Raw genomic sequence first — 25382 nt, 5'->3', positions numbered from 1 at the left:
TTGTTTACTCCACCACCGTGTATACCCTTACGATACACCATACATGCTTACCATGGTGTCTTGCCTATTATCATTTTTCGTCCATTCCATGTTTTTACCCATTTTCCGCATTCTTTTCCATATCATCACCAGCATTCGTCCGTCAACCAACCGATACAACCCAGAGCGAGAGTGGTTTCAACCTTTGATGGATGGTCGTTCAGAAAACGTATTGCAGATCGCATCATATCGTTGGATGTTTTTGTTGTGTGTCCGTTCGTCACGTTAAAGTTGAAATAAATTTTGTTTTTTGTGTGTGAGCGGTGTGAGCTTTAAAGTGGGATACCGTTCCTTGGCAGAAAATACAAGTTAAAAAGAAACGGATCGGTTCAAGTGGAAACGGGTTAAGTGTTTTGTTAGAAATCGAAATATAAATCCCATTTATTCGGTGGAATTGAATAACATAATTCTCTGGTGTTGTTTGTTGAGTGAGTGGCGTTATTGGCAAACAAATTTTGCGATATGGATGAAGGTCGACGAAATACAGCAACAGAGTTTAGCTATATCCTTCAGAGACAGGTGCAGAATTTATTATATTTTTTTTGACCTTAATAGTCACTGTAAATTCATTTGCGATCTGTTGCATGAAAGTGAGAATTTTTTTTGTTTATTTGTTCCATCGACTGGGTGAATTTTCTTGACCTTGTCACAGTTTAATAACGAAAAAAATTCAAGCGAATTTTGTTTGTTCCACTCAATTTTCGCTTATTGCACAATTATTTGATTGCACAACGAGCTGCATAGTGTATACCGAACGTGATAATATTTTTATGAGTAAAATAAAGTTGAAATGGGGGTATGGGAACGGGCCAAAAAGGATTGTAGACTAAGATTGGGCTTTGTTTTTTGTTCTCATTTTTTTTAGTAAATAAATTTAAAACGATTAATGTCGTACAACGCTCGGTGCGTTGAGTCAACTCATTCACATTGGTAGCAGCGAACAATAATCTTTCTCGTTGGCGTTTCATTGATTCTACTAGACTACTAGACTACGGTAGAGTAAAACCAGGCAGGAGCGCTTGATTTGACAAAGGACCTGAATTTATCTAGTGGCCTCATATTTTGCGAATAAAATTTGAAATCAATGTATGTCAACGTTCATTTGAGTTCATTTTCATACGTGGTGTACTAGGTCCCTTATTTGACATTCGAAAAATGAATTGCTGCTGCCTGGTTTTACTCTTCCGTGCTCATTACAACACTCTAGTCTTGTTGTTCTGTAAAATCCTTGTCGCTATTTTACGGACCCATCCATATTTAAAGGCGAGTATACAGTTCCTAAAAAATGGTTGAAAAAGAAATGAAAAATAGCATTCTACGCCGTTGGTAACTTTGGTGAAATAGAATTACCAACAGCACCATATTTGTATACCATTGGAATATAAATTGGTAGCTGTGGACTGTAATTCCACAGATTTTTCAAACATTTTTCAGCCAATGTACCGTATGCTATTTATCAGTCATCTTTCAAACATATTTTTTTAAGAAATGTGTACTCATCTTAAAGAGTTGATGAGCCTAAAGGACATTTGCCCTTGGCGCATAAATAAATCTGACACTTTCAAGTGGAGGTTTTATACAAGGCTGTAAAATTTGGGGAGGTCATGCAGATACAGATACGCGGGTCGGGTGACACAACACAAATTCACCTCCTGTGACGACAAATTCAGATACGCGGGTGACACACAACAGTTGAAGATAAAATGGCGGATTTCATACAAAAAATCACCTCCTGTGACGATTCTCGTCGCCGCGCCGTGACGATGTGGTGATTTTTTTTTATATGTGAAATCTTCAGAAGTGGTGTGTCCCCGCGTATCTAATAAAATGGCAAGCTGCGTGACCTCCCCATAGTTTACAGTCTTGGTTTTATATGGGTTGTGATTGAAAACCGAAGACACGGACTTATCTTATGGAAATTGCTGGAGGATGTAAAAGGTCGTGTGTGGTGTCATTAGAAGTGTGTACTTTTGGTGGCAAATAAGGTCTTATTGGGTACAAAATTCATCCACACTAAGACATGAGTAGTTGAAAAAGTAGATAAAAATGAGAATATTCCGATGAACTTCTAGCGGATCCTCAGCACCCGAAACGCACGAAAACATAAAAAAAAAACTGAGATAAACTCAATTCCTCTGCTACTCCCATACTCGAATAATTCCGTACACAGGATAGGTTTGATCAGAAAATATTTGTTATGTAACAACTCTAAAGGCTTTTGAAATCAGCGTACATCAGACATTAGTCGATTTGCAACGATTCGGTTCTATATGGCATTACCTCCGCCCATATGTCGTCCGATAAAGATCATTTTCATGATTGTCCTGAAATTTCGACGACATGAGTATCGGTGACTTCCTGAAGAAACGGTGATTTCCTGAAGAAACGACGAGAAGATACGGTGACTTCCTGAAGAAACGACGAGAAGTAACGGCCACTAAAGTCGCCGTTTCTTCTCGTCGTTTCTCCAGGAAGTCACCGTTTCTTCAGAAAGTCACTGTTTCTTCAGGAAGTCACCGTTTCTTCTGGAAGTCGTCGTTTCTTCTCGTCGTTTCTTCAGAAAATCTGGAGAGGCGTCAGTACATGTCGCCGTTTTTTCAGAAAGTCGCTGTTTCTTCGAAACCGTCGACTTCCTGAAGAAACGACGAGAAGAAACAACGACTTCCAGAAGAAACAGTGAGATGAAACAGCCTCTGATTGCAACCAACTAAAGCAAATAAAATAAACAGTTCATATTTTAATTTAAATGAATTAAATCTACGTATAGAGGCTTATTTTTGAGTTGAGCTGAAATTTCGATTTCGATTCCTAATTTTCTTCTCGCCGTAAAGGCGTTTTGTTGGTTCTTATAGAATACATCCTTTTACGAATTGTAACGTAAAGGAGTTTGGTTCGTCCTTACAGAATGCATCTTTTTACGAAATGAATTTTCATTTTACATAAAAAGCGTTTTAACACGCCGAGCGATCCGGCCCATTGCCCCGGAGCGAAGCGGAGGGCCGCAATGCGAGCCGGGCGCCGGAACGGTGTCGGTAACTTGGGAGTTATTTTTTTTTTTCTCGCATCGTCTAATAATTAGCCGCATAAAAAGCGTTTTAACACGCCGAGCGATCCGGCCCATTGCCCCGGAGCGAAGCGGAGGGCCGCAATGCGAGCCGGGCGCCGGAACGGTGTCGGTAACTTGGGAGTTAATTTTTTTTTCTCGCATCGTCTAATAATTAGCCGCATAAAAAGCGTTTTAACACGCCGAGCGATCCGGCCCATTGCCCCGGAGCGAAGCGGAGGGCCGCAATGCGAGCCGGGCGCCGGAACGGTGTCGGTAACTTAGGAGTTAATTTTTTTTCTCTCGCATCGTCTAATAATTAGCCGCATAAAAAGCGTTTTAACACGCCGAGCGATCCGGCCCATTGCCCCGGAGCGAAGCGGAGGGCCGCAATGCGAGCCGGGCGCCGGAACGGTGTCGGTAACTTGGGAGTTAATTTTTTTTTCTCGCATCGTCTAATAATTAGCCGCATAAAAAGCGTTTTAACACGCCGAGCGATCCGGCCCATTGCCCCGGAGCGAAGCGGAGGGCCGCAATGCGAGCCGGGCGCCGGAACGGTGTCGGTAACTTGGGAGTTAATTTTTTTTTCTCGCATCGTCTAATAATTAGCCGCATAAAAAGCGTTTTAACACGCCGAGCGATCCGGCCCATTGCCCCGGAGCGAAGCGGAGGGCCGCAATGCGAGCCGGGCGCCGGAACGGTGTCGGTAACTTAGGAGTTAATTTTTTTTCTCTCGCATCGTCTAATAATTAGCCGCATAAAAAGCGTTTTAACACGCCGAGCCGGGCGCCGGCCAAAGTACCTGACAACTGGTTTTTGATACATTTTGTAAAAGGATGAGTTCCATATGGTTGAATAAATCGCGTTTTCGATGTATTTCGTAAAAGGGTAAATTGCCTATGGTTAGCAAATTTCTTTTAGTCACATAAGGATAAAATACAGCTATTTGTTCAGCCATAGGGAATTCATCCTTTTACGAAATGTATCAAAAAGCAGTTGTCAGGTAATTTGTCTGTAACTTCAGTATACATGCTGAATTTATGGACAACTTTCTTGCCAAACTTTCGCCTGGCTCCACTTCAGCAGCTCGTCGATTTGTGTGGCCTGTGTTATAGGGAAATGTTCTAATTGTTTTTTTGTGGTTCTTCGGTCTCACTTCTTCAGAAAGTCACAGTTTTTTAGAATGTCACCACTTCTTCGAAATCGTTCACTTCCTGAAGAAACGACAAGAAGAAACGGCGACTTCCTGAAGAAACGATGAAAAGAAACGGTGAGTTCCTGAAAAAACGACAAGAAACTTCCGTCTCCGTTTCTTCAGGAACTTGTCATTTCTAATAAATTCACCGTTTCTTCCCGTCGTTTCTTCAGGAAGTCATCGTTTCTACAGAAAGTCGCCACTTTTTACCAAAAACGGCGACATCCTGAAGAAACTGTGACTTCCTGAAGAAACGACGAGAAGAAACGACGACTTCCTGAAGAAACGGTGACTTCCTGAAGAAACAGTGACTTCCTGAAGAAACGGCGACTACTCGCCGTTTCTTCATGAAGTCGCCGATACTCATGTCGTCGAAATTTCAGGACAATATTTTCATGACCTTGTAAACGTCAGACACGATCCCAACTGTCAGACATGTTGAAAAATATCGAATGAATTGAACGAACGATTTTCATATAAAAATCAGTAAATTGAACGCAATTAACATCAATTGATTGAGGTTAAGGACTACTTGACGAAAAATTAAGTGGGGTTACGTTGACAAGTACCGTATAATGAAAATGATCTATTCACATTTTTTGAATAAAGAAAATAGTGGCATCTGTTGAACCAACGCACTTTGTGCTTCGAATGACAGCTGTCAAATAGAGGACGAGTGTGTAAGAAAAATTTGTACACATTTTTTTACAGTGTCAAAATTCTGGTCAAGGTTCTGAAAGAACAGGTTAAGACATTTTCGAGCTCGTTTTCGAGTTGATCACAAAGGCGGTGGAATCAAAATTTTCCTGTGGCGCCACCTCTTCACCTGGCTATATTTGAAAAAAAAAATTGATATGGCATGGGCTGCAAATCCGAAAATAACGTTGGCAATGTTTTCTTGAGAACGAAGTATCCTGTTCCGAAGGACATGAAATCGAAGGTGATACGTAGAATGACTTGTCTGGACTGTGAGGCCACTTGGGTATGTCAAACAAAACAATGGCTTAAGAATAGATGTGCGAAGCATAGATATCAAACAAAAGAAATTAATTGAGACGAACGACTCAATTCCTCACGCTGTCAAAGAAGACCACAGTTTTGATTTTGATAACAGCACACCATCCCAATCGTTACGAACTTTCAAAATTCCAAAAAATCCATTTTTTCAAGAATTAAGTTATTCTTCTTTTGTTCTAAAAATAGACGACACCAGCAGTATTCGTTCGGCTATATTAGACCACATTCCGAACTATTTTCAACGACTCATAGCCGAGAAAATGCACATTTGTAACGCCGAAAATGGTGTAAACCTTCTAAATGACACAAATGGGCTACATGAATCGTACCAATGCAATTCAAGCATGAGTTAGCGGTTATCTAAATAGAGTACTGACACCTGGACAGTGTATCAAACAAACGTATAACCATTTCATACAAAATAGAGTACTTTCTGCATCTGACCACTATGATCACTCATGCTTGAAGTGCGTTGATCGTACGTAAATTTGTTCAAAAAGAAGTGATTATGAACTGACAATACTAACACATGGTTCAGACTGTGAATGAATGTGACGTGACATACGCGAAACCAAAGAAGAAAAGAAGTTTGTTTTCGAATGGTTTTCAAATATAGCCTAATGAAGAGGTAAACAAGCCGCTAAGTCCAAGAAAATTTGAACATTTGGTGTTTGACTCGGAAAGTGAAGCCTATAGTGTGTTCGAACAGACCCCAAAATCAAAGAAATATTTTGAAAAATTTGTGGAATCGAAGTAAGTTCCTTTCAGATCTGACCGTCCTACCCTCAGCCAAAATTAACCTTTACTTCGAATGTGTGATGGAAAACAAACCGAGTTTGTTGGCGAACAACACACAACCGAAAGACAACGTCGTCGAAGAGAATGTAAATGAAAACGTGCTGAGCGCAGTACCACTAAACAGCGACTGCATTCAAGAGATATTCCATCGAGTGAAGAATTTAAAAGATTTCCTGAGCCTAGCTCAGGTTAGCAAACAATTCGCCGAAAATGCAACTGCAACTGCAAGACATCGCAAACAACTGTTCATCGGCAACAACCACAGTAACGAGAGTTGTTTTAGTATTCGGGACACACGTCATTCAGTCCTACTGCAGAAATTTGGTCATTTGGTCGACTCAATCGTTTGGTGTGGTACTGAAGCCGCTGACGAATATCGTACGGACAATGACGATGATGAATGTATGTACGACTACGACATTGACTTGTACAGCGACGGTGAACTGTTGCGCCGAGAAGACGACGGCCTAATTTTTCAGGCGATCATTGAATATTGCGGCACAAATCTCAAAACATTGGATACTGCTGACGTACGGCACAACCAGTTTTATCTTGATGATGAGAATAAATCGTCTTTCCCAGCCCTAGAAGAGATTCGTTTGTCTGGTATCGAAGTGTACAACGAGGAGATGGTTTGGCTCAAGAGAAATTTCCCGAAATTGGAAAAAGTTCGTTTCAAGCATATGGGCATTGCAGACAACGACCTGATCGAATTCCTCGAGCACAACCATCAGATTCGCAGTTTAGAATTGTTCGATTGCTACAATGTGACGCCGAACTGTCGAAATGATCTCGTTAAACGATTTCCCTCTATGGAGCTGAGCTACTTTTTCTGTCGCAATAACATACAGATCCGGTGTCTGCAAAACCTGACCAGTCTGAATGTTACATTCGATGGTAGAATGTTGCTGCGAGACTTGCTTGACCACTTTGCCATCAACAACGTACCGCTTAAGCACTTGACAATCTACGGTGATTCCGGCGATGGAATCGGTGACAGTTTGGCGGGACTTAAGATGCTGAAATCGTTAAGTTTGATGAAGATGTCTGGTGCAATGCTGGTGCAATTAGCCGAGAATCTGCCTGTTTTGGAGTCGATAATTGTTCGTACAGCAAACTCAATCACTGTGGATAGTATCAAACAGGCGTTGCAATGCGGGCGCTGTCTAAAGTTTATTCAATTATGTGGAATTGACGGTCCGCTTGACTTGGATGGATACAATTCGATTCTGGCTCTCGCTCGTGGACATACTCAAATCAAATTGTGTACACTCGGCGAGGTCACTGTCGCCACAGAAATGAGCGAAGCGAATCGCGAATGGATTAACCTCAGTTGGTGTATTTTACCTTTTTAGCGTGAAAGAATCCATGTGATCTAATCGTAGGATTGGTCGTAGAACCGGAAAACATTTTCAGTCACTAGTCGCCTAGAATAAGTAATATCGAAACCAAAAATGAACAATAAAATCTCACATGCATGTAAACCGACTGGACATTTTCAATCTGTAAATTAGTTCAGCACCCAAAAAAATGAAATTTTGGATGTACATTAAAATCGCCCAATTTCTACGAGTAACCAGAAGAAAGTACGTTTAGTATGTAAAATTTGCGGATGAGTAAACCAATGATCTTATCGCGTTTTTGGTGGTTTTATCCGTACGTTGATGTACACTTTATTCGTACATTGTTGTACATTTAATCCGTACTTATTTTGTGACAGTTTAACTGTCTCAGTTGCAATTGTGATTTCTATATATTCCGCTCCTCAGGTATCTTTTTTCAATTATTTTCTTAGACAACAATAATTTTTGTTGGTTGAATTAAAAATTAAATGAAAATGTTAAAAAAAATAATCTGACGCGGGTTTGATTCGAAATTACGCAGAGGGCAGCCACATCAAGAATTCATAACTTTGATCTGATGAGGCGGATCAAGTTGATTGATAAATGAAAGGTTGCTCGTAAAATTTGCAAGTCGGGAAATATTTAAATAAGAAATAAAATTTTTACAAAATCTAGAAGTTCAACTTACATTTTGATACGTCGTATCTGAAACTAAAAAAGCACCACTGTGCCAATCAATTATTTACGTTACTTTACTTTTCAACCGTTAATTAGAAGCTAGTCGAAATACGCTTCGATTCTCTCAATAACCTGTTAGCTCAGCGGGAAAGTCTTAGTCTGGAGTGTGAGAGATACCCGGTTCAAATCCATTGAAAAGTTTCTTTTTTTATTTTTGTTTGTAATATTTTTTCAAAACTAAAAAACAGATGATATGATATGATTGTATCATTACGAATCATTAATTAGCTTTGATCTATTTTAAAATAGACAAATAAACGTCAAAGTCTATATGACACTTACTGTACGTTTTAAATGTACATGGTGTACGGATGAGCAAACCATTGGTCTTATCGCGTTTTTGGATGATTAAAACGTAGAACTTTTTTTTTGGATGAGTGAGCCAAGGTCGGCAATTTTCGAACATAAAGGAATTCAGCTTAAACGTTTTCTTCAATCTTCGTGAAATTTCGTGATTTTCGCGATTTTTGAGATTCACGAAAATCGTAACAAATCGTGAAAACGTATTCAGAATTACAGGTTCTGCTGATGTGAGGATTCGAACTATCACTGCTTCTACTCGTCATGATCGTTATTCGAAATCAGCTTTTCCAGTTTTCCAGTTCGTTATTTATTACACATCTGTGATACGCAACCTTAGGTGTTCGAAAACTGTAGTAACTGTTCGAATCTTAGACAAGTTATACCAATACACGTACGCGTTGACGCTTTTGATAGTTCAATTTGCCCACTTAATTAAGAGGGCAAACACATACTACCAAACATTTCGTATTTCATGTTGGGACCACATATTTTACGTAATTTTGTTCGACATTTCTTCTCTAGGTATAATTTCTATTAGGCTCGAACTGGAACACTTTATTATAACGTCACCACACTATATACTCTATTTTATTATTGCCAAGTTTTTTAACGTTGCGATTTGGCAACGGACGAAATGCAACACTAGAACTCACCCACAGCGCAAGGCTATTAGACTAAAACAGAAGATAAGTTCACAAACAAAGCCAATGCTTTTCCCTTTCCCAGGGCTCACGTTTAGTGAATGAATTGAGAAGAAGAAGGCTGTTTCGACCTCGAGAACTAGCGGCGGTCCAAAAGTCAGAGTGGACTTGAGGGGGAATTTTTCAATTATTCTTCTAGTTAAGAATTTTGACATCCGAACACCGCGCGTATGTGATATTACACTTCGTTGATACTATAAAATTAGGTTTCAGGTAGTGTTCGGATCAGATCAATCTTAACTCAGATTTCAGGAATCTTGAAATTCTTGAAAAATTTCGAAAATTTCCGAAATTCTAGGAAAAAAGCACGAAAATTAGACCAGTACCTTGTGTCAAGCCGCTTGCTTTACATTTTTCAAAAGCTATTATACATGATTGGGAAAGAAAAGTTGTGGAACAAAGATAGGAGTCATGGTTTCTTGGTGTGTATAAAAACACACAACACATGCAATCGTACACGCACACATATTTGAAAATTTGAGGCATTTGATTTGGCAGATAAATTTACTGAGAAGTGTGTTCCTGATGACTTTACATATACAAAAAATTCACCACATCATCCAGGCGACGAGAATCATCAGAGTAGGTGAATTTTTGTATGAAATCGGCCATTTTATCATCAACTGTGGTGTGTAACCCGCGTATCTGTATCTGCGTGACCTCCCCAAAGTATACAGCCTTGGTACAATCGCCACGCGAGGCAGATTTTTTCGGGAAAATTTTTGTTGAAAAGTTTTACAGTCAAAATTTTCTTCATCAAAGTTTTTTGCGTCAACAACAGCGATATCAGGTGTTTTGAAAGTTGGAAAAGATCGGAATTGCGTCATTTATTCTTCTTTTGAGGTTTTGGGTGTTGGCTGTTTAACGTCATTCGACATATTCATTCTGTGGGGTGACCGCAGCGCCACCTGTTATCATTTATCTGATTTTGATACAAGATTATGAAGAAGTTTTCAGGTGAACCCCAACTATTCCGAGATTTAATATGCCCAATAGCCTTTGTTCAATAAGCGAAATAGTTACAAACAAGAGAGTGAACTGGTTTGAGCTATGAAAGAACAGATTAAGTCACTCCTGAGGCCGGCTAGGCTTTAAAATTTATTTTGGTGGACGATCTGTGGATTTTCGAATGTTACGATGCTAACAGGTCTTTTGATAGTTTAAAACAAAAAAACATCGGAAGGCTATTCAAAACGGAGCTAAATGAATGAAACTTCATTTTGCTTATAATTCGCTAATGTTTAACTTTTGCATTACCTCTTAATATCTACCTTGGATTTCTTCTGTATACAATTTTTCGAAGAGAAAACCGTTCTCTTCTGAGTCGATGGATGGAGGAGCCAGTAAACATTTTTTGCTGCTTTCGTGATCAACCCAGAAGTGTCAGAACTTAGTTTAAGTTATTAACTGAGTTCCGACAATCAAAAGTCGAAAAACTTAAGGTTTTAACAACTTCTCGTGCCTCATCAACGGCAAGAACAATAATGCAACGTGAAACATAAAAAAATGTTTTCGCTCTGAATATGGAAGATTTATGTGCTGATAGTTTGCCTAATCCAATCATACATGTAATTAACACGAATGAATACGTCCGGATAACGTCCACCGCAATCACCGACTCCCCATGACACGATTCCAACCACGGAGTTTCCACTAAGTAAAGCTCCGCCAGAATCTCCTGGAAAGTCATTTAAACCAATTGGATTCGAATTCCACAAAACAAAACCATTAAAAGCGAAACGTTACCGAAACAAACACCCGCGTTGTTAGCGTACGTGCAAATCTTCTGATCGAATATGTATGGAGCATTTTCAGCTGAATGACGTGACATGCAATCTAGATTCGTCAGCGTGGTGACATTCAACACTTGCAATGTATTCGGCCATGGTGGTCCATCGGGACCAGTTCCACCCCATCCGGCAACAACGGTATTTTGTCCGCCACCGATTAAGGTGGAGCCTAAGTTTATTGGAGCCACGACGGCATTGAAAACGAACGGAACTTGATTCTGTATGACGACGACACTGTTTCAAGACAAGAAATTTTTTTGTTCGTCGTTAATGGTAGTGCCACTGTAAGATCTAAGATTTTCAATTTACTCGTATTCCAGTGAGTAATCATCGTATAGAGGATGCATGATGTATCTTAACGATTGATGTCTGGCTCCACCAGCATCAAGGTGTATGGTACCAGCAACTACCAAAATTCCATTTTGTGGTTCACCGTAAACGCAATGTGCAGCTTTTCAGTAAAAGATTGTAGAACAGATAAGTCCAGCGAGACGACACATCATTTAGCGAACAATAAGAGAAAATGAATTGTTTCATACCACTGAGACTCCAACTTTGAGCGATGATCGATCCGCCACAGTAGAATTCATCTTGAAGCGTTCGCAGTGAGACTTGATGAGGAAATTCACCGGGTAGACTAGGACGACCACCAACAATCCTACTTATGGTGCGAGACCGTGCTCTAGCTGCTGCAAAATCACACGTCTTTAATAATCAAACTCATTTCTCTGTCCGATGATTTTATTACGAGATCCCCAAGCACAAGTGGTTGCCAGCAAAATCAGGAAAATGTACGATCGATTTAGCATCATTGCAGAGCTTCCAACCGTCTAATCAATAGTGAACTTGATTTTTGCAATTTAATTCTAATTTTGTTGGTAAGATAAATGTCTGAATCTTAAGATAAATGTGTAACGGCCTGATTTGGTTGGGTGTGATAATAAAACCATTTGATAAGGAATTATGTTAACATTCGTCGTACGTGTTCAAATTATTTTGGTTGTAGCTGGTCTTACAGGTTTTGAAGGTATGTGGTGTTTGTGATAAACGTATTTTCTTATTTTTTGGTTTTTTGAAGGTTTTTATATTGCCGCACCCCGCAGTTTAATTTTAAATATTTCCACTTAAGAACAATAAACAATTTGTAGATTTGTAGCCTACATTTAGGCTTTGAAAAATGTTCGTTTTTTGATGATTTCTGTGAACCAAAGTCTGCAAAGGTTTCTCCAAGTGGGATTTGTTAACAGCCACAAACAATTTTTTCCCTTAAAATTTTCGTGCTGCAAAAGTTTTACATTTTCAAAAAAAGATTTTGGTTCAGAGAAATTATCAAAAAACGAATATTTTTCCACCTAAATGTAGGCAACAAATTTGCAAAGGGTCCATTGCTTTTAAAATGCAGATTTAGTCATTTTCAGACCAAAAATTCACCAGATGTAACAACGAAGATCAAAAGCAGGGTACATGAACCATTGAAGGTGATGCAAATCCGAAAAACAGACTAAGTCCAAGTATCGGGTGAATTTGAGTGCAGGGCAAGTTCACTTCATTGTAGCACCCACGATTTCCCTGCAATTTTCGCAGTATTGAAATACTTTTACAACATTTATTCACCACATTCCATCGATTCTACAGAAATCAGCGCTATACCAAACGAAAAATGACGCTGCACTTAAATTCACCGGAAACTTGAGTTACGCATTTTTGGTGATGCGCTGAAGACTTGCATAACGTTATGTGTTTACATCCTTTACTACATATCCCATGCGAAAGTTGAACATTATATAGACCCCTGCGAAAGTGATCGATTACATGTGGAATATTTTCGGTTCATTTTCGTGAGCATTTTTATGTGAATTTCAACTTTTGAAAGGGATTCATTGTGAGGTACAACAATTTTCTGATAAAATCAAACTCACTCGTGTATTTCTGTGCAATAAGCTAACTGTTTTTTCGACATGTGTAGAGTTTGTATATCCGAGTCGAAGGTGAAAGTAATTCATTTTCTTTACTTGAGGTAACAATTTTGTGGCAAAAGCGAACACAGTCTGCGAGTATCACAAAGTTTTTTTCCCCGAAATAATGAAGTACGCAGCAACATTCAATGTATACTGGTTTACTGCCTGTCCCTTGCAAAAGTTGATTTTCACATAGGAAAATCAAAAAAAAAAAAATTTTAACCGAAAATAGTCAATAATGGATTAGTTTCGCAGGGGGTAAATTTTTATGTAATGGTCGAATTTCGCATTGGGCAGGTAGTAAAGGTTTGTACGCATCAAAGGGAAAGTGTTTTTTGACCTTCGCGATAAAAATAAAAAGTCTCGTTTTCGGGTGTTTATTGACATCGGCTTCGCCTCGGATCAACCAGACTCACACGAAAACTTTACTTTTCATCTTTTTATCGCTAGTAAAAGACTCTTCATATCAACAACCTTGAGCCTACGTTTTTGACATATAAACTCCTACTTTTTCATTGCCAACAGGTCGGTTAAAAAGTTTTCCTTCCGAGTGCATAGTGAGCAAATGTCATACCATGTCGGGAAGTAATTTTCTGATATTTAAATTCAAGCTCTTCAAAGAAAAAGTTCCGTGACAACATGTGAACTATAAACTTAACCGACCAAATACAGTTCAAATAACTTTAATAAAGCACCACACATTCAGAAACCCTTTGGTAGCTGCATAAAAGCTTCGTCTATAAATACGACACCTTGTTTACTACATCGTCGCTTTGAAGTGGCAAAGTACTTAATACAAAAGGCTATTAAACCAGCAATCAGAAACCAGCTTTTTTATACACTTGATAAAAACCCATAAAATGAATTCCACGATACGTGGAAATGTACACACAAAGCGAATATAAAAAGGGATATAATAATATTCAAATGTTTCAGGCGTAAATAAACATATATCTCAACCGGCATATTTATCTGTATTATGCGTACATTATACACACAACTGTATCATATAATCGTCTACTTAGGAAAAACGACCTTTTCGCCCACTCATTGATAACAGTTGAGTTCACTTGAAGATATTTTTTCGTTTGACTATGAATGGAAGTGCTGAATTAGAGAGTTAAAAAAGAAAGAAGAAAAACAGACCCACACACACACACAGCCGCACAGTTTTGGCAGTAGAATAAAATAAATCGCTGTTGTGAATAGTGGGTGGTTTTCTTTATTATGCTTGACATTGGTATGTTTGTGTAACCGTTAAGGAGATTTGTGTGTAACAGAACATACAGTCGGTGAGCATGGAAAAATGTTTCTGTTCAAAAATTTTTCTTTTTGCCTTCAATTTGATGGAAATGAGGGACAGTTTTACAATTTGTCTTTGATGGAAAACTTTTCTGCTAAAATTAATTAATTGAAATTAGGAAGCAAAAAAAACGAGTCGCCCACTTGTGCAAAGATACAAGAAACATTTAGCTGGTCCATACTGACAAATGTATCAAGAGGATTAGGGATAATGCTGCACAAGCTCTGCACAAGGCTCGTTAACCTATAGAAACGGCAAGCGTATTCATACAATCATTGAATCTGTTACTTCATTTGTTCGCCTAGTGCACAGATAGAAAATCTTGTACTTCAATTGTTAAAACATACTTTTGATTATATAAACCAGAAGTCGTTGATTATTTTTCTCATTACTGTCGATAACAGATGATAAGCCCTCAGATCGCACATTTCCTTCATGGTAAAGTTTGGCAGTAAATTGAAATATCTTTTGGGGAATTTCGACCATTAAATTTCTGATTACCATAACAATAACGTCCTCAGCAAGCATAGTCTCGATTTTGTTGGGTTAATTAGCCGAAAATATGGTTTGAATTCTTAACATGTACCTATCGGAATGGTATACAACAAACTCAAGCATCGCTGTATTACAAATTACTTTACAGCGTGGTTAAAGTGAAGAAATTAATTAGAATAGAGAACCGCATGCATTCTCAACTGGAAGAGTGGATAATAAATTAAATTAAAATTTATGATGAAAAACCAGCTTATGTGTAAGAGCAATGAAAACGAAGTAAATTTGTGGAATGTGCTGTTTACATTGTAACTCATCTGATACTAATTACTAGTCATTTACATTCTTTTGTTTTCCCTAGGGTCGAAAGTGGCTTATTATCACTGATAGGGAAAACCTGAAAATTGGTTCAGGTTTCAAAAGCATGTAATAGTAGATTGCTGTACCAAGAAAGTAATTTAATATCTCGTATCCAGATGAGTGTAAGGATCCGAGGGCTTCGGCCCGATGTACATTTACTCATCGTGATACGAAATATCAAATTCCCGCGTGCTATTTTACTTTACGAGTGAGGTAAAGCGTTTTCCCTAGCGAGGAAAAGGCCACATTACCTCTCTAGTTAAATTCATTACGCGACTCGTTTTTGAGTGTTTATTGACCTCGGCTTCGCCTCGGATCAACAAAATTCACATGAAAACTTTACTTTTCAAATTTTTGATCCGAGACGAAGCCGAGTTCAATGAATACATGAAAACGTAACTTTTAATTTTTATTTTGAGTGAGTGTTGTAATGGATCTTACGTGCTAAGGCCGTCGAACTTTCATGAAATTTAATGAAAAGAACGATTTTCGACCCGTAAGCAAGTACAGCAACTTAAAACTAGGGATGAAAGGTTCAGTTTTGAGCGGATATTTGTTGATTCGATGCGAAGAAATGAGCTACCATTGAAGTGAATCCGATTCGATTCATGCGTTAGGCAAAAATTTCATATGAAATTTTCTAGCAAGTGGTATTGGTATTGGTAACTCCTCCACTTACTTTAATAAAATTTTGTCGTTTTTCTCTTTATATCAAACTGGGATTCAATTTTATGTCTAAAGGAAAAATGTATTCAATTTAATTGAACAGATTCATACACACATAACATTGACCATAAAAATTGTTTATTGCAGGCAAGTGACGAGTCCGTCGAGGAGCATGCATTTGACGACATCAAATCGTTGATGAAGGTACGGTAAAATTATGTCTGAAACTAATTTTTGTTCTATTTGATTAGCTCAATTACAAAAGAAGAAATTAGCGAATGCCTGTGCAATTTAGAAATATTAAGACATCTCTCTCCATACCATGCACTTTCTAAATCGAATTCGATTCGAGGTGGAATGAAAATTTTATTTCATATTGCTTACGATTCGTCATATACGTACAAAGGGTAAAAGTAGAAATGATTTGCTGCAGTGCAGTGAAGAATTGAAAAGGAAAGCGGTCATACGCTAAATATGTAGTTAAATTGTTCATAAAATCTTTGCGACGATATGCTCACTGTGGGAATAATCGAAATAGTTTACTGGGAGAAAATAGGAAATTCCAACAATTTTAAGGTAGATCAAAGCGAGGGTCGTAAATCGCTTGAGTTTTTATCTTTAATCCTAAATGCTAAATAAAGCCCACAGTATTACTAGCGCCAGTAGTAATAATTTTTTTTTAAAATTATTTGGAACTCTACTCTATTTGTAGAGCTAATTCTCACGAATTAGACTTTTTTATGATTTCGTTTGAATCGCACCAGACAGCCATTCGTTGTTTTTTGGGCATTTCTTAGCACAAAACAAAACAAAAAAAAATATTAAAAATCGAGCCAATTTTATGACGGCCTATTTACAGCTGTAATCAACGACTATAATGATGCTAACCTCGGCACTATAGCGCAATTTACTTCGAATCGATACGTAGTTCACATTGTACCCACCCACCCACATAATATGAAAAGCCATCAACATTCAGCACACATATAGACATCAGCGGAGTTATTAAAAAAATGAAATGCTGAAACTATGTTATTCATCCACCGATGCATAATAAAATGGAATGTTATATTCCGAACGGCGTTTGCCGGGACTGTTGTAATACACAATCATATTCAGAGAGAGTATGGTCTCCTGGGTAAATATGTTTTTGTTGTTGCGAATTTCCAATCTCTGAAATAATATCTTTTCGAAACGACAGCTTCACCGTAAAATTTCGATGGTTATGTTAGACAAAAACCAATAATAAAACGTGTGAGTAAACGAGAAAAGGCGGTTGGTATGTACCCATCGGGGTGGCAATTATGATATTCTGCTGTGTGTCTGACTGTTCAATGTACTTAACTCAATAATTCCAATCTCCGATTTCTTTTCTATTATTTGAGTGGTATATTTGCAATGTACATAGCAAGCCACATGAATACGTTCTATATCTAGCATCCATCTAGTTATCCCTCCCACAGTCTAAAGACTGATGACCGAGAGGCCGAAAACTATGTTGAAATAATTCTTTCGTATGTTATAGCGTGGTTATTTGACAGTCTGGCATCGCTGACATGTTTTTACGTAAACGTACCTCAGTGATGCCACCCATCTCTTTCCAACATGGCTGGCATCACTGACATAGCTTTACGAAAATTTACCTCAGTATGCCAGCCAGATCGCTTTCAAATAACTTTGTGGTTATTTGAAAGAAAAGAGATCTGACTGGCACCATTGACATTAGCTTACGTAAATTTACCTCAGCGATGCCAACTTGCCCACTTTCAAATGACCGTGTGGTCATAATTGAAAGACAACTGACACTCACAGTTGACATGATTTACGGAAATGTAACTCAGTGATGTCAGCCAGATTACTTTCGAATACAGTGTTTAAGGAGAGAGATTTTTGACCACTTTGTTTAAACTGGTCTCGGGGTCACACGTCAAAATGAAAGAAATCACATACAAATTTAAACTGAGCTCAACTCTCAATTTCTTTTTTCATTGATGAATATTTGACAGCTGACCCCGAGACCAATTAAATTTAACTGGTTTTCGCTCTCGTTAAACACTGTATAACTGTGTGATCATTTTTGAAAGAGACATGGATGTCACCACTGACATGGGTTCACTTAAATTTATCTCATTGATGCTAGCCAGATAACTTTCAAATAACTCTCAAATTTCAGTTCACTTTTTGTCTCTTACTGCGATTGTTTTATATGCGGATATTAAACGAGTGACTTGACTTCTTAACAAAGACCCAGGAACGTTTCGATTTATTTGTTGAGATAACGTTAACCAAATGAATATATAACCAGCCGCCTGCTAGTATGAACATACCATCAGATGTGGAAATAATGTCTAATTTTGGTCTATGCTATTCGGCATACCAAGGTCGACAGTTTCTGTGGAATATATCACCTACCTGAATGAGATTCGAAAGAATCTCTGAGACATTGCCTTTTTATATCTTTTGTAGTACGTGCCCTGAAATACATAACAGCCACATGGCCCATTTTTCACCTCCGAAATATTTAATTTTCCCTTTGTTGCACCGATATATCGCGCGATACGTGGAACGCCTACACGTGTGTATAAAGGAATGTACGGTATATCTGTAAGAGAAATGTGAGCACCACATATCGGATGGTGTTGCCAATTTCTTATTGACTTTTGCTCATTTATATTGATGATAGTCATTAATTGAAGACATTTACTTTCTCATTCGGTTAGAAAAGATTAATTATCATCCAAATCGCATCGATTTATTGTTATTAAACGCGAAAGGTCATATAGCGCAGTCTTAGCACCTATTTACCTCATCTTATTTTTACGTCTTTGGGTTGAACTGGTAATTGTGAGCTTTTTTTTCGCCAATAGAATGACAATACCAAGTCGGATACGATGTCAACGCTGGCCCAGACGTCCTTCAACTACATAAACTCCATCGTTGGAAGTGGCGTTATTGGAATACCGTACGCTTTTCATCGGGCTGGTTTTGGATTAGGATTTTTGTTACTCATTTTGGTGGCTGTTATTACCGATTATTCGTTAATTTTAATGGTGAGTTAAATCTTCAGAACTTCAAACTCCCTTAAGTAATTGTAAAAACAAAAGAAGTTTGGCAACACTACAGCCAAGGCTACCACGTGCGCTAAAAAGCTGAAATAATGACAAAAGTAATTGCAAAAAAACATACTAAGTCTATAACTTAACCTTGACTGCAGTGTTGCCAGACTCCGTTTTTAGACCCGTACGAAGTACTGGGGTCTTATAGGTTTACGCATACGTTTGTAACACGTCGAATTGGACTCCCTGAGTAAGGGGAAACCTATTGTGGTTGTCTAGAGATGCCAAATCCGCGAAAAAAAATGTCCGTCTGTCTGTCCGTCTGTCCGTCTGTCTGTCTGCATGATAACTTGAGTAAAACGCATCTGATTTTGAAAATTCTTTTTTTTCCCGTTTGGTAATGTCAAAAGACAGGCGAAGTTCGAAGATGAGTGATTTTGGATCGACCCCTCCCGAGCTGTGGCCCAATAAGTGCTTTACGGTTTTTCGAAGATATCTCCGGACATTTAAACGTTAAACTTGTAAGTGATACGTCAAATAAAAGGTATTTACAATACCGATCGACAAAAAAAAAGTTTATGGAAATCGGATGACCGACTCGTGAGTTAGACCCCTTGGTGTGGAACAGGCACAGGGCGGCAAGCAGTTTTTGCTTGTAGGTCGGCCACATTTGAACATATTTCGTCTGTTTTAGCTTTATTAGATAGGTATTGACCGTACCAATCAAGGAAAATTTTTTTTAGGAAATTTGTTCTCCGGAGCGTGAGCTAGGTCTCTTGGAGTGAGCTCTTATCTGGCTACTCGGCCGTACAGTGAACGTGGAGTATTTTGTCAATATCTCGAGTAAATTTTGACCGAATTTCATGAATTTTTTTTGTTTGAAAGGTATTAACGAATGTAAAGCGTCGGTACTATTTTCGGTTTCCTAACAAAATGGCTGCCGGCGGCCATATTGGATTTTAGTAAAACGATATAAAGTGGGAAAAATGATGCTTAGAGAGTTTCTGTTAACATGGAAATAATGTGTTAAGTGTGAGGGGTTTCAGGGATTACATATATGGACATCTATATATACCTATATACAGCTATATTGAGCTATATACAGGCATATAGAGCTATATAATAGCATATTCCTCTGTGAAATGTTTATTTACAGTGAAATATAGGTAAATATAGCGGTATATAGCTGTTTAAATAGGAATTTATAAAATTTGACTTCGTACGGGGCTGTCTATATTGCCTCCGGCAATTTAGTTGTATATGATAACAAGGCAAAGAGTGGATAATGTAAGTGATTTAAAAGGAAGAATAGTTTTTCAGCAGAGAAGAAAATGAAGTAAGAGAAATGAAGAGTTTCGCATTAAAGGCTTTTGATACGAATAGGTGTTTCGTACGGGTCGGCGTTAGCTATGTTTTAACAACTACTTCAAAAGGCTAAAACTTCAGATATTCAGAAAGTAATTTTAAGCAAAACAATTTGGTCAGAACCATATCCTAGGTTACTAGTTCCTTGGTCAGACTTCCTAGGCAACAAATTCCGGAAGCAATCCATTACAGACCCCATCCATTTCGATGTTTATCTTAAATTTAACTGAAACAACAGTAGGATGAGAATGGAATTATGATTGTTCGTGGAAAAAGGAAAACATTTTCCATCCGGTAATAATCCTCAACTGATTGCGATCCCTTAAAAAACACATTAAATAATTCACAATGTAATTGTAAAGTTCGTCGGTCCGTAAGATAGAGAACCAGAAATAAATTTATTTTTTTCCATCATCTCCCATCTGTACGCACAAAGACAATATAGACACGTGCGCGTATAATCCACTCAAGTCGGATATAATAACGTGATACTTATCATCGTCTTTATGTTTTAATAACAAACAAAAAGAAATTGACGCGAACAATATGAAGGGTGCTAGTTAGGGGCACATTCGCCGCGTTTTTATTGTGTTAGAAACGTTCAAGTTGGCAATGTACCTAGCATAGTAATAGAATATTTGGTGTGTCAAAATACTGCTCAGACTCAAGATACTATTAAATTAATACCATTCGTACCACTATTACCATTAATGGTATTAATCACAATACCAATGGTATATATGGAGTAGTATCTTGAGTACCAGCAATACCTTCTCTAGCAAACAAATTTCGTTTTGACGCAGTCGAAAGACCGCCTTATTTTGACAAGTGTGACACTGAAATTCTTAGTGATGTAGTTTTCGTGCCCCGCTTTTTTTAAAGCAATATCGACATCACAAAAAAAAAACAAATTCTAAACTTTGTTTCTCACCGAAATGACGGTGAATAACACAAAAATGGACATCACAAACACACATGATTTACTTTCGCACACCGAAATTGAGACAAAGGTCATCATATTCTCAACACAAAAAAGGACATCTTCACTGCTCATACTTCCTCACTTCCTATCATTTATTGATAAAAGTACGTTTTTACCACACTAATTTTCTTAGTTTGTTTGCTAGAGCAAGAGCAGTATTTTGACACACAAAATATTCTATTACTATGCTAGGTGCTTTGGTTTCATCATGTTTTGACGTAGTCGTCATTTTTCCCTCCGTTTTACACAAATTTTGCGAGCTTTGCTAAAACGGCGTAATCGAAAATGAGTGGAATCAACGCACTACAAGCAAACGTGCTTCGAGTGCTTCTATAGCTGCCAAATAGAGTACTATTTTGTATGAAAAATGTTTCCAAATTAGTTTGGTACACTGTCTAGTTTCAGTACTCCATTAAGATAACCACTCATGCTTGAAGAGCTGTTGAGAGAAGAAGGTACATTGATTGTTTAAAATCACTGAGGCAATGTTAGCGTCCCAACCATCTTTCATCTATCAATCATATAGAGTAAATGAAGATTCAAAAGGTCCAAAGGAGATACCACGTGTTTCCGTTGGTACTCAATCGACTTTCCGAAACCCGTGTTACAAGCCCACTCATACCGTTATGCTCCTTACTATACCCGAAGCGTATGTAGTGTATACACAACAGTGTTAAACTGACTGACAGATGACCCAATTCAAACATAATAATAAAATCTACAAGACATTCCATCATCGTCGTCGCCTCTCGGAACATTGCCATGATGAAATTATGAAAACAATTTTGTAAACATGCCCCGAGATGGTGTACAAATGAGTCAATTTGTTACGTCTTCCAAATTGTATCGTTAAAATTTACCTTTTTTAGAGGTTGAAACCGGAGAGGGTGATTTCGTATTGTTATTTGGGAAAACGAATGAATTAATCAGGGAATTAACTAAATTTTGTTGCCTTTAGGTTCGATGCGGTCATATATGTGGACGATTTAGCTATCCAGGGGTTATGGAAGCGGCTTACGGAAAATGGGGCTACTATTTTCTATCTTTGTTGCAGTTCATGTATCCATTTCTAGGTAAGAATTTGTGAATTAATTAATTTTCAGTTAATTAAATAAATATGATGAGTGAGTTGAATGGCTTGCGTGTGATTTGTGTGAATTATTCGCATGGTAGGACGGTACGGCTCTAAAAATGTTTTCATGCCTTCAGAAAAATGTTAAGTTTGTACGGTGTTGAGGAATTTCGCGCCGCGTCATTCACAATAATTCTCAAAGTGACATCTTCCTTATACAAAATGTGTCAAAATGATAATTATTGTGAATGACGCGGCGCCAGATTCCTAGCAACCGTTGGTACACATGAGGCGAGATAGAAGGAACATGTGAATGACAGGTGGCACCTGTGCGAGAGAATGCGATAGAAGGAACATGTGAATGACAGCTGGCACCTATGGGAGGTAATGCGGTAGAATTTCATACGAATTCTATTCCATACGTGACAGCTGTCTTTCATATATTCCTTCTATCTCGCCACATGTGTACCAACTTAACATTTCTCTGCATGTCTTGGCATACATTTCGGAATTGTCGAGAATTGTTCTCGTAATATAGGCCCTCAGCATACAAAGTTGTCTATGCATCTGTTGTGGACGGTTTATTTTAGGCACTTTCGCTTGTCGTCATTACTTCGTTCGGGTTCGTAGCTAGATACGTAAATAACTATTTTCATGCGCGCATTGCGGTATATGCGGCGAGAATTCGTATGAAATTATCTTGCATTCTACCCCATAGGTGCCAGCTGTCATTCACATTTTCCTTCAATTTCGCCGCATGTGTACCAACTAAACTTTTCTTTGGTTTTGCCTCATTTTCTCTTCTCAATAGGTCACGAGAAAATTGCGTTTTCTTGACGACTTGTCGAATGACATTTCTAGTGAGAAAAGTGCAGCACTCTCTCTGCCGTGAGGAGAAAATAGAACTTTTCTGATTCGAACTGTCACTTTGTTTATGTTTTCGAAAATATCATGAAGAATCGACGTTTTGTTGTGCTCACCTCTGGGAATGCCGTTGCACTGAAAAATAATGCAAAGGCCAGTTTAAAGCGCCTTAGCCTGGCTTTAAAAACTGTATTTAGTCACTGAGTTTAGAAAATTACTATTTTAAACAGGACACTGTGAGTTCATTCTCATGAGCTTTATGAGCTTCCCATCTTCGTCTAAAAAAGATTCGTTCAAAAATCTATCATCTGATAGTGGGTAGTGTTTCATCGATGAACTATTTTCATGGGTGAGCAATATTTATCCACCCTTGAACAGTACTGGATATCTAGTCTGATGTACAAAACTGACGTCCAACATTTTATTTACGGTATCCATACACGGACTGCCAATTACATGGCCATTGTTTTCAAAACAAAAGAAAATAGCACGCCACGATAACGCGTGTTCGATCATGCTAGTTTATTTGAATATCCATCCATGTGCAGTCCGCATCACATGGAGATAATAATAGCATTCCAGTCGGCAACCTTACGCTGCCCCCATTCTCAATCGTAAATTAATTTCTATTCATACAGATGCCAATTAAACGGTGAGATAAGCTCCAATTCGTTGCGTAATTATCGTATAATCGATAGGTAACGTCTTCTTCGTCATGGTGTAGCCTCCTCTTTTACCCAACGATAAGACATGAATTAATCGTTGAACCATTTGTCACATTAATTTGGATGAGGGCAGATTCATAATGTCGCATAATTTACATCGATAATAATGTCTGGAGACGAAAGATTGACTTTCCGTTTGTGATTTCCATTAATTTCGAACGGAAATTAGTTCGGTGTCTAGCAATGGCTAAATTAAATAGCGTGCAGGCACCAATTTCATAAAAGTGATATATGTGTGTGTATGGCACGTGCAGTAAAATCATGAAAAACGAGAATGAAAATGTTAGCATCGAAAATGGAAGTGCACAGGAATGTTAACTGAACCATTTTATATACGTACATCAACCTCGTATAATGTACATTACCAACTGCAATAGTTTTGTGATGTGTGCGGTGTGAAAAATACAAAATTCCGAATCGAGCGATTTGAGGCGCTCGCTTCCCTCTGGTCGCTAGACCTTGCTCTTTTTGGAGTTAAATAGAATTTTCTACTTTTCTCAGAGGTGAACAAATCAATTTTCACGTGTTTTCACGAAACTCAAGCATTAATTTGTTAAATCATTTTTGAAAAAAGGTACGACAATTTGGGAGAGAAAATCACCACCGAATACATCAGTGTCAAATAGCGGTTTCTTCTCTGTAAAAGTGTCAACTAAGTTGTCAATTTCACAAAGTTAACCTCAAAAGATGTTTCGTTCACAGAGCCGCCCCTTGAAATGTATGAAAATTTGTGTGGCATCTCACACCCCAATCCTTTTTTTGGTTCGATTTGAGGTTAGCATTGTGAAATTGACAACTTATTTGACATAAACAAAATGTCATTTCGCCAAATCCTAAGAGTAATTATACCTAGAGAGGTAATTTGTACGACGAAATGTGGTTCCAACATCAGTTTGTATAACACAATAACACATTTCGTACAATTTTACACCAACATACATGTAGTTGACGTTTTTGATAGTTCAATTTGCCCACTTAATTATGAGGCCAAACACATACCAATAAACATTTCGTATTTCAAGTTGGGACCACATATTTTACATAATTTTGGTCGAAATTTCCTCTCTAGGTATAATTACTCTTAGGCCAAGACATTTTGAGTCGAGAAATTAATCACACATGAAATATTTATTTGTTCGGCGAGGGAAAAAAAGGTAAATTTTGATTTCAAGGGTGTCGTTTGTGGCCAGAGCGTCTTTTCCATCTTTTTTAACGAGATCAACATAACTTTTTTTATAACAAAGGCTCGCGAAGTTTCAGTGTTGCCGCCTCATTTGCTACAAGTCATTTTTCTTTTTCTTTTTTCAAAGTAGTAATTCAGCTGAGGTGAGAAAATGTGTTTTTTCTCGCCTGTGTTGTGAAATAGTTATTTGTTCAGGGAAGAAAACTTGGAAATTGACTACGCTCTGGCCACAAGTCACTTGAGATAATGCAATATCCACGTTTTTCACAACAAAGGCTTTCGAAATTTCAAGTTTCAGCAAAAGTAAGTAAATTACTATTTTCTCGCCTGCGTTGTGAACTCCTTTTCATGCGTGAGTTGTGATCAACCTATTTTCTCAATAGACCATG

At 38.0% G+C, this 25382-nt stretch overlaps 3 protein-coding genes across 4 annotated transcripts in view; 2 read left to right on the top strand and 1 right to left on the bottom strand.

The window, feature by feature from the left end:
• The first annotated feature begins 104 nt into the window (after positions 1-104).
• LOC119075445 (putative sodium-coupled neutral amino acid transporter 11) overlaps positions 105-25382 on the top strand; it is a 33250-nt gene continuing 7972 nt past the window's right edge. Inside the window, exons 1-4 of the mRNA XM_037181885.1 lie at positions 105-558; positions 15894-15950; positions 18614-18796; positions 22108-22222. Coding sequence (XP_037037780.1) covers positions 502-558; positions 15894-15950; positions 18614-18796; positions 22108-22222 — 412 coding nt within the window. The 5' untranslated portion in view covers positions 105-501. The remainder of the gene's footprint in view (positions 559-15893; positions 15951-18613; positions 18797-22107; positions 22223-25382) is intronic.
• On the top strand, positions 5895-7583 carry LOC119075446. The gene is made up of 2 exons (XM_037181886.1): positions 5895-7353; positions 7387-7583. Exons 1-2 carry the CDS (start codon positions 6113-6115, stop codon positions 7445-7447), a joined length of 1302 nt encoding a protein of 433 aa, XP_037037781.1. The 5' UTR covers positions 5895-6112; the 3' UTR covers positions 7448-7583.
• LOC119075447 (brachyurin-like) lies at positions 10664-11847 on the bottom strand. 2 transcript variants are annotated; one of them, XM_037181888.1, is made up of 5 exons: positions 11716-11847; positions 11507-11653; positions 11277-11418; positions 10924-11201; positions 10664-10855 (listed from the first exon to the last, which is right to left on the bottom strand). In XM_037181888.1, the coding sequence occupies exons 1-5, from the start codon at positions 11777-11779 to the stop codon at positions 10710-10712; spliced, it is 777 nt and encodes a 258-aa protein (XP_037037783.1). In that variant the 5' UTR covers positions 11780-11847; the 3' UTR covers positions 10664-10709. The 2 variants fall into 2 exon arrangements, with proteins under 2 accessions (XP_037037783.1, XP_037037782.1); XM_037181887.1 differs by having other exon boundaries at positions 11507-11656; positions 11716-11813.

This window comes from Bradysia coprophila, unplaced genomic scaffold, assembly GCF_014529535.1.
Source record: "Bradysia coprophila strain Holo2 unplaced genomic scaffold, BU_Bcop_v1 contig_211, whole genome shotgun sequence".
Classification (NCBI taxonomy): domain Eukaryota; kingdom Metazoa; phylum Arthropoda; class Insecta; order Diptera; family Sciaridae; genus Bradysia; species Bradysia coprophila.
Note: the sequence above shows the minus strand (reverse complement) of the source record. Positions and strands in the feature narration are given on the sequence as shown.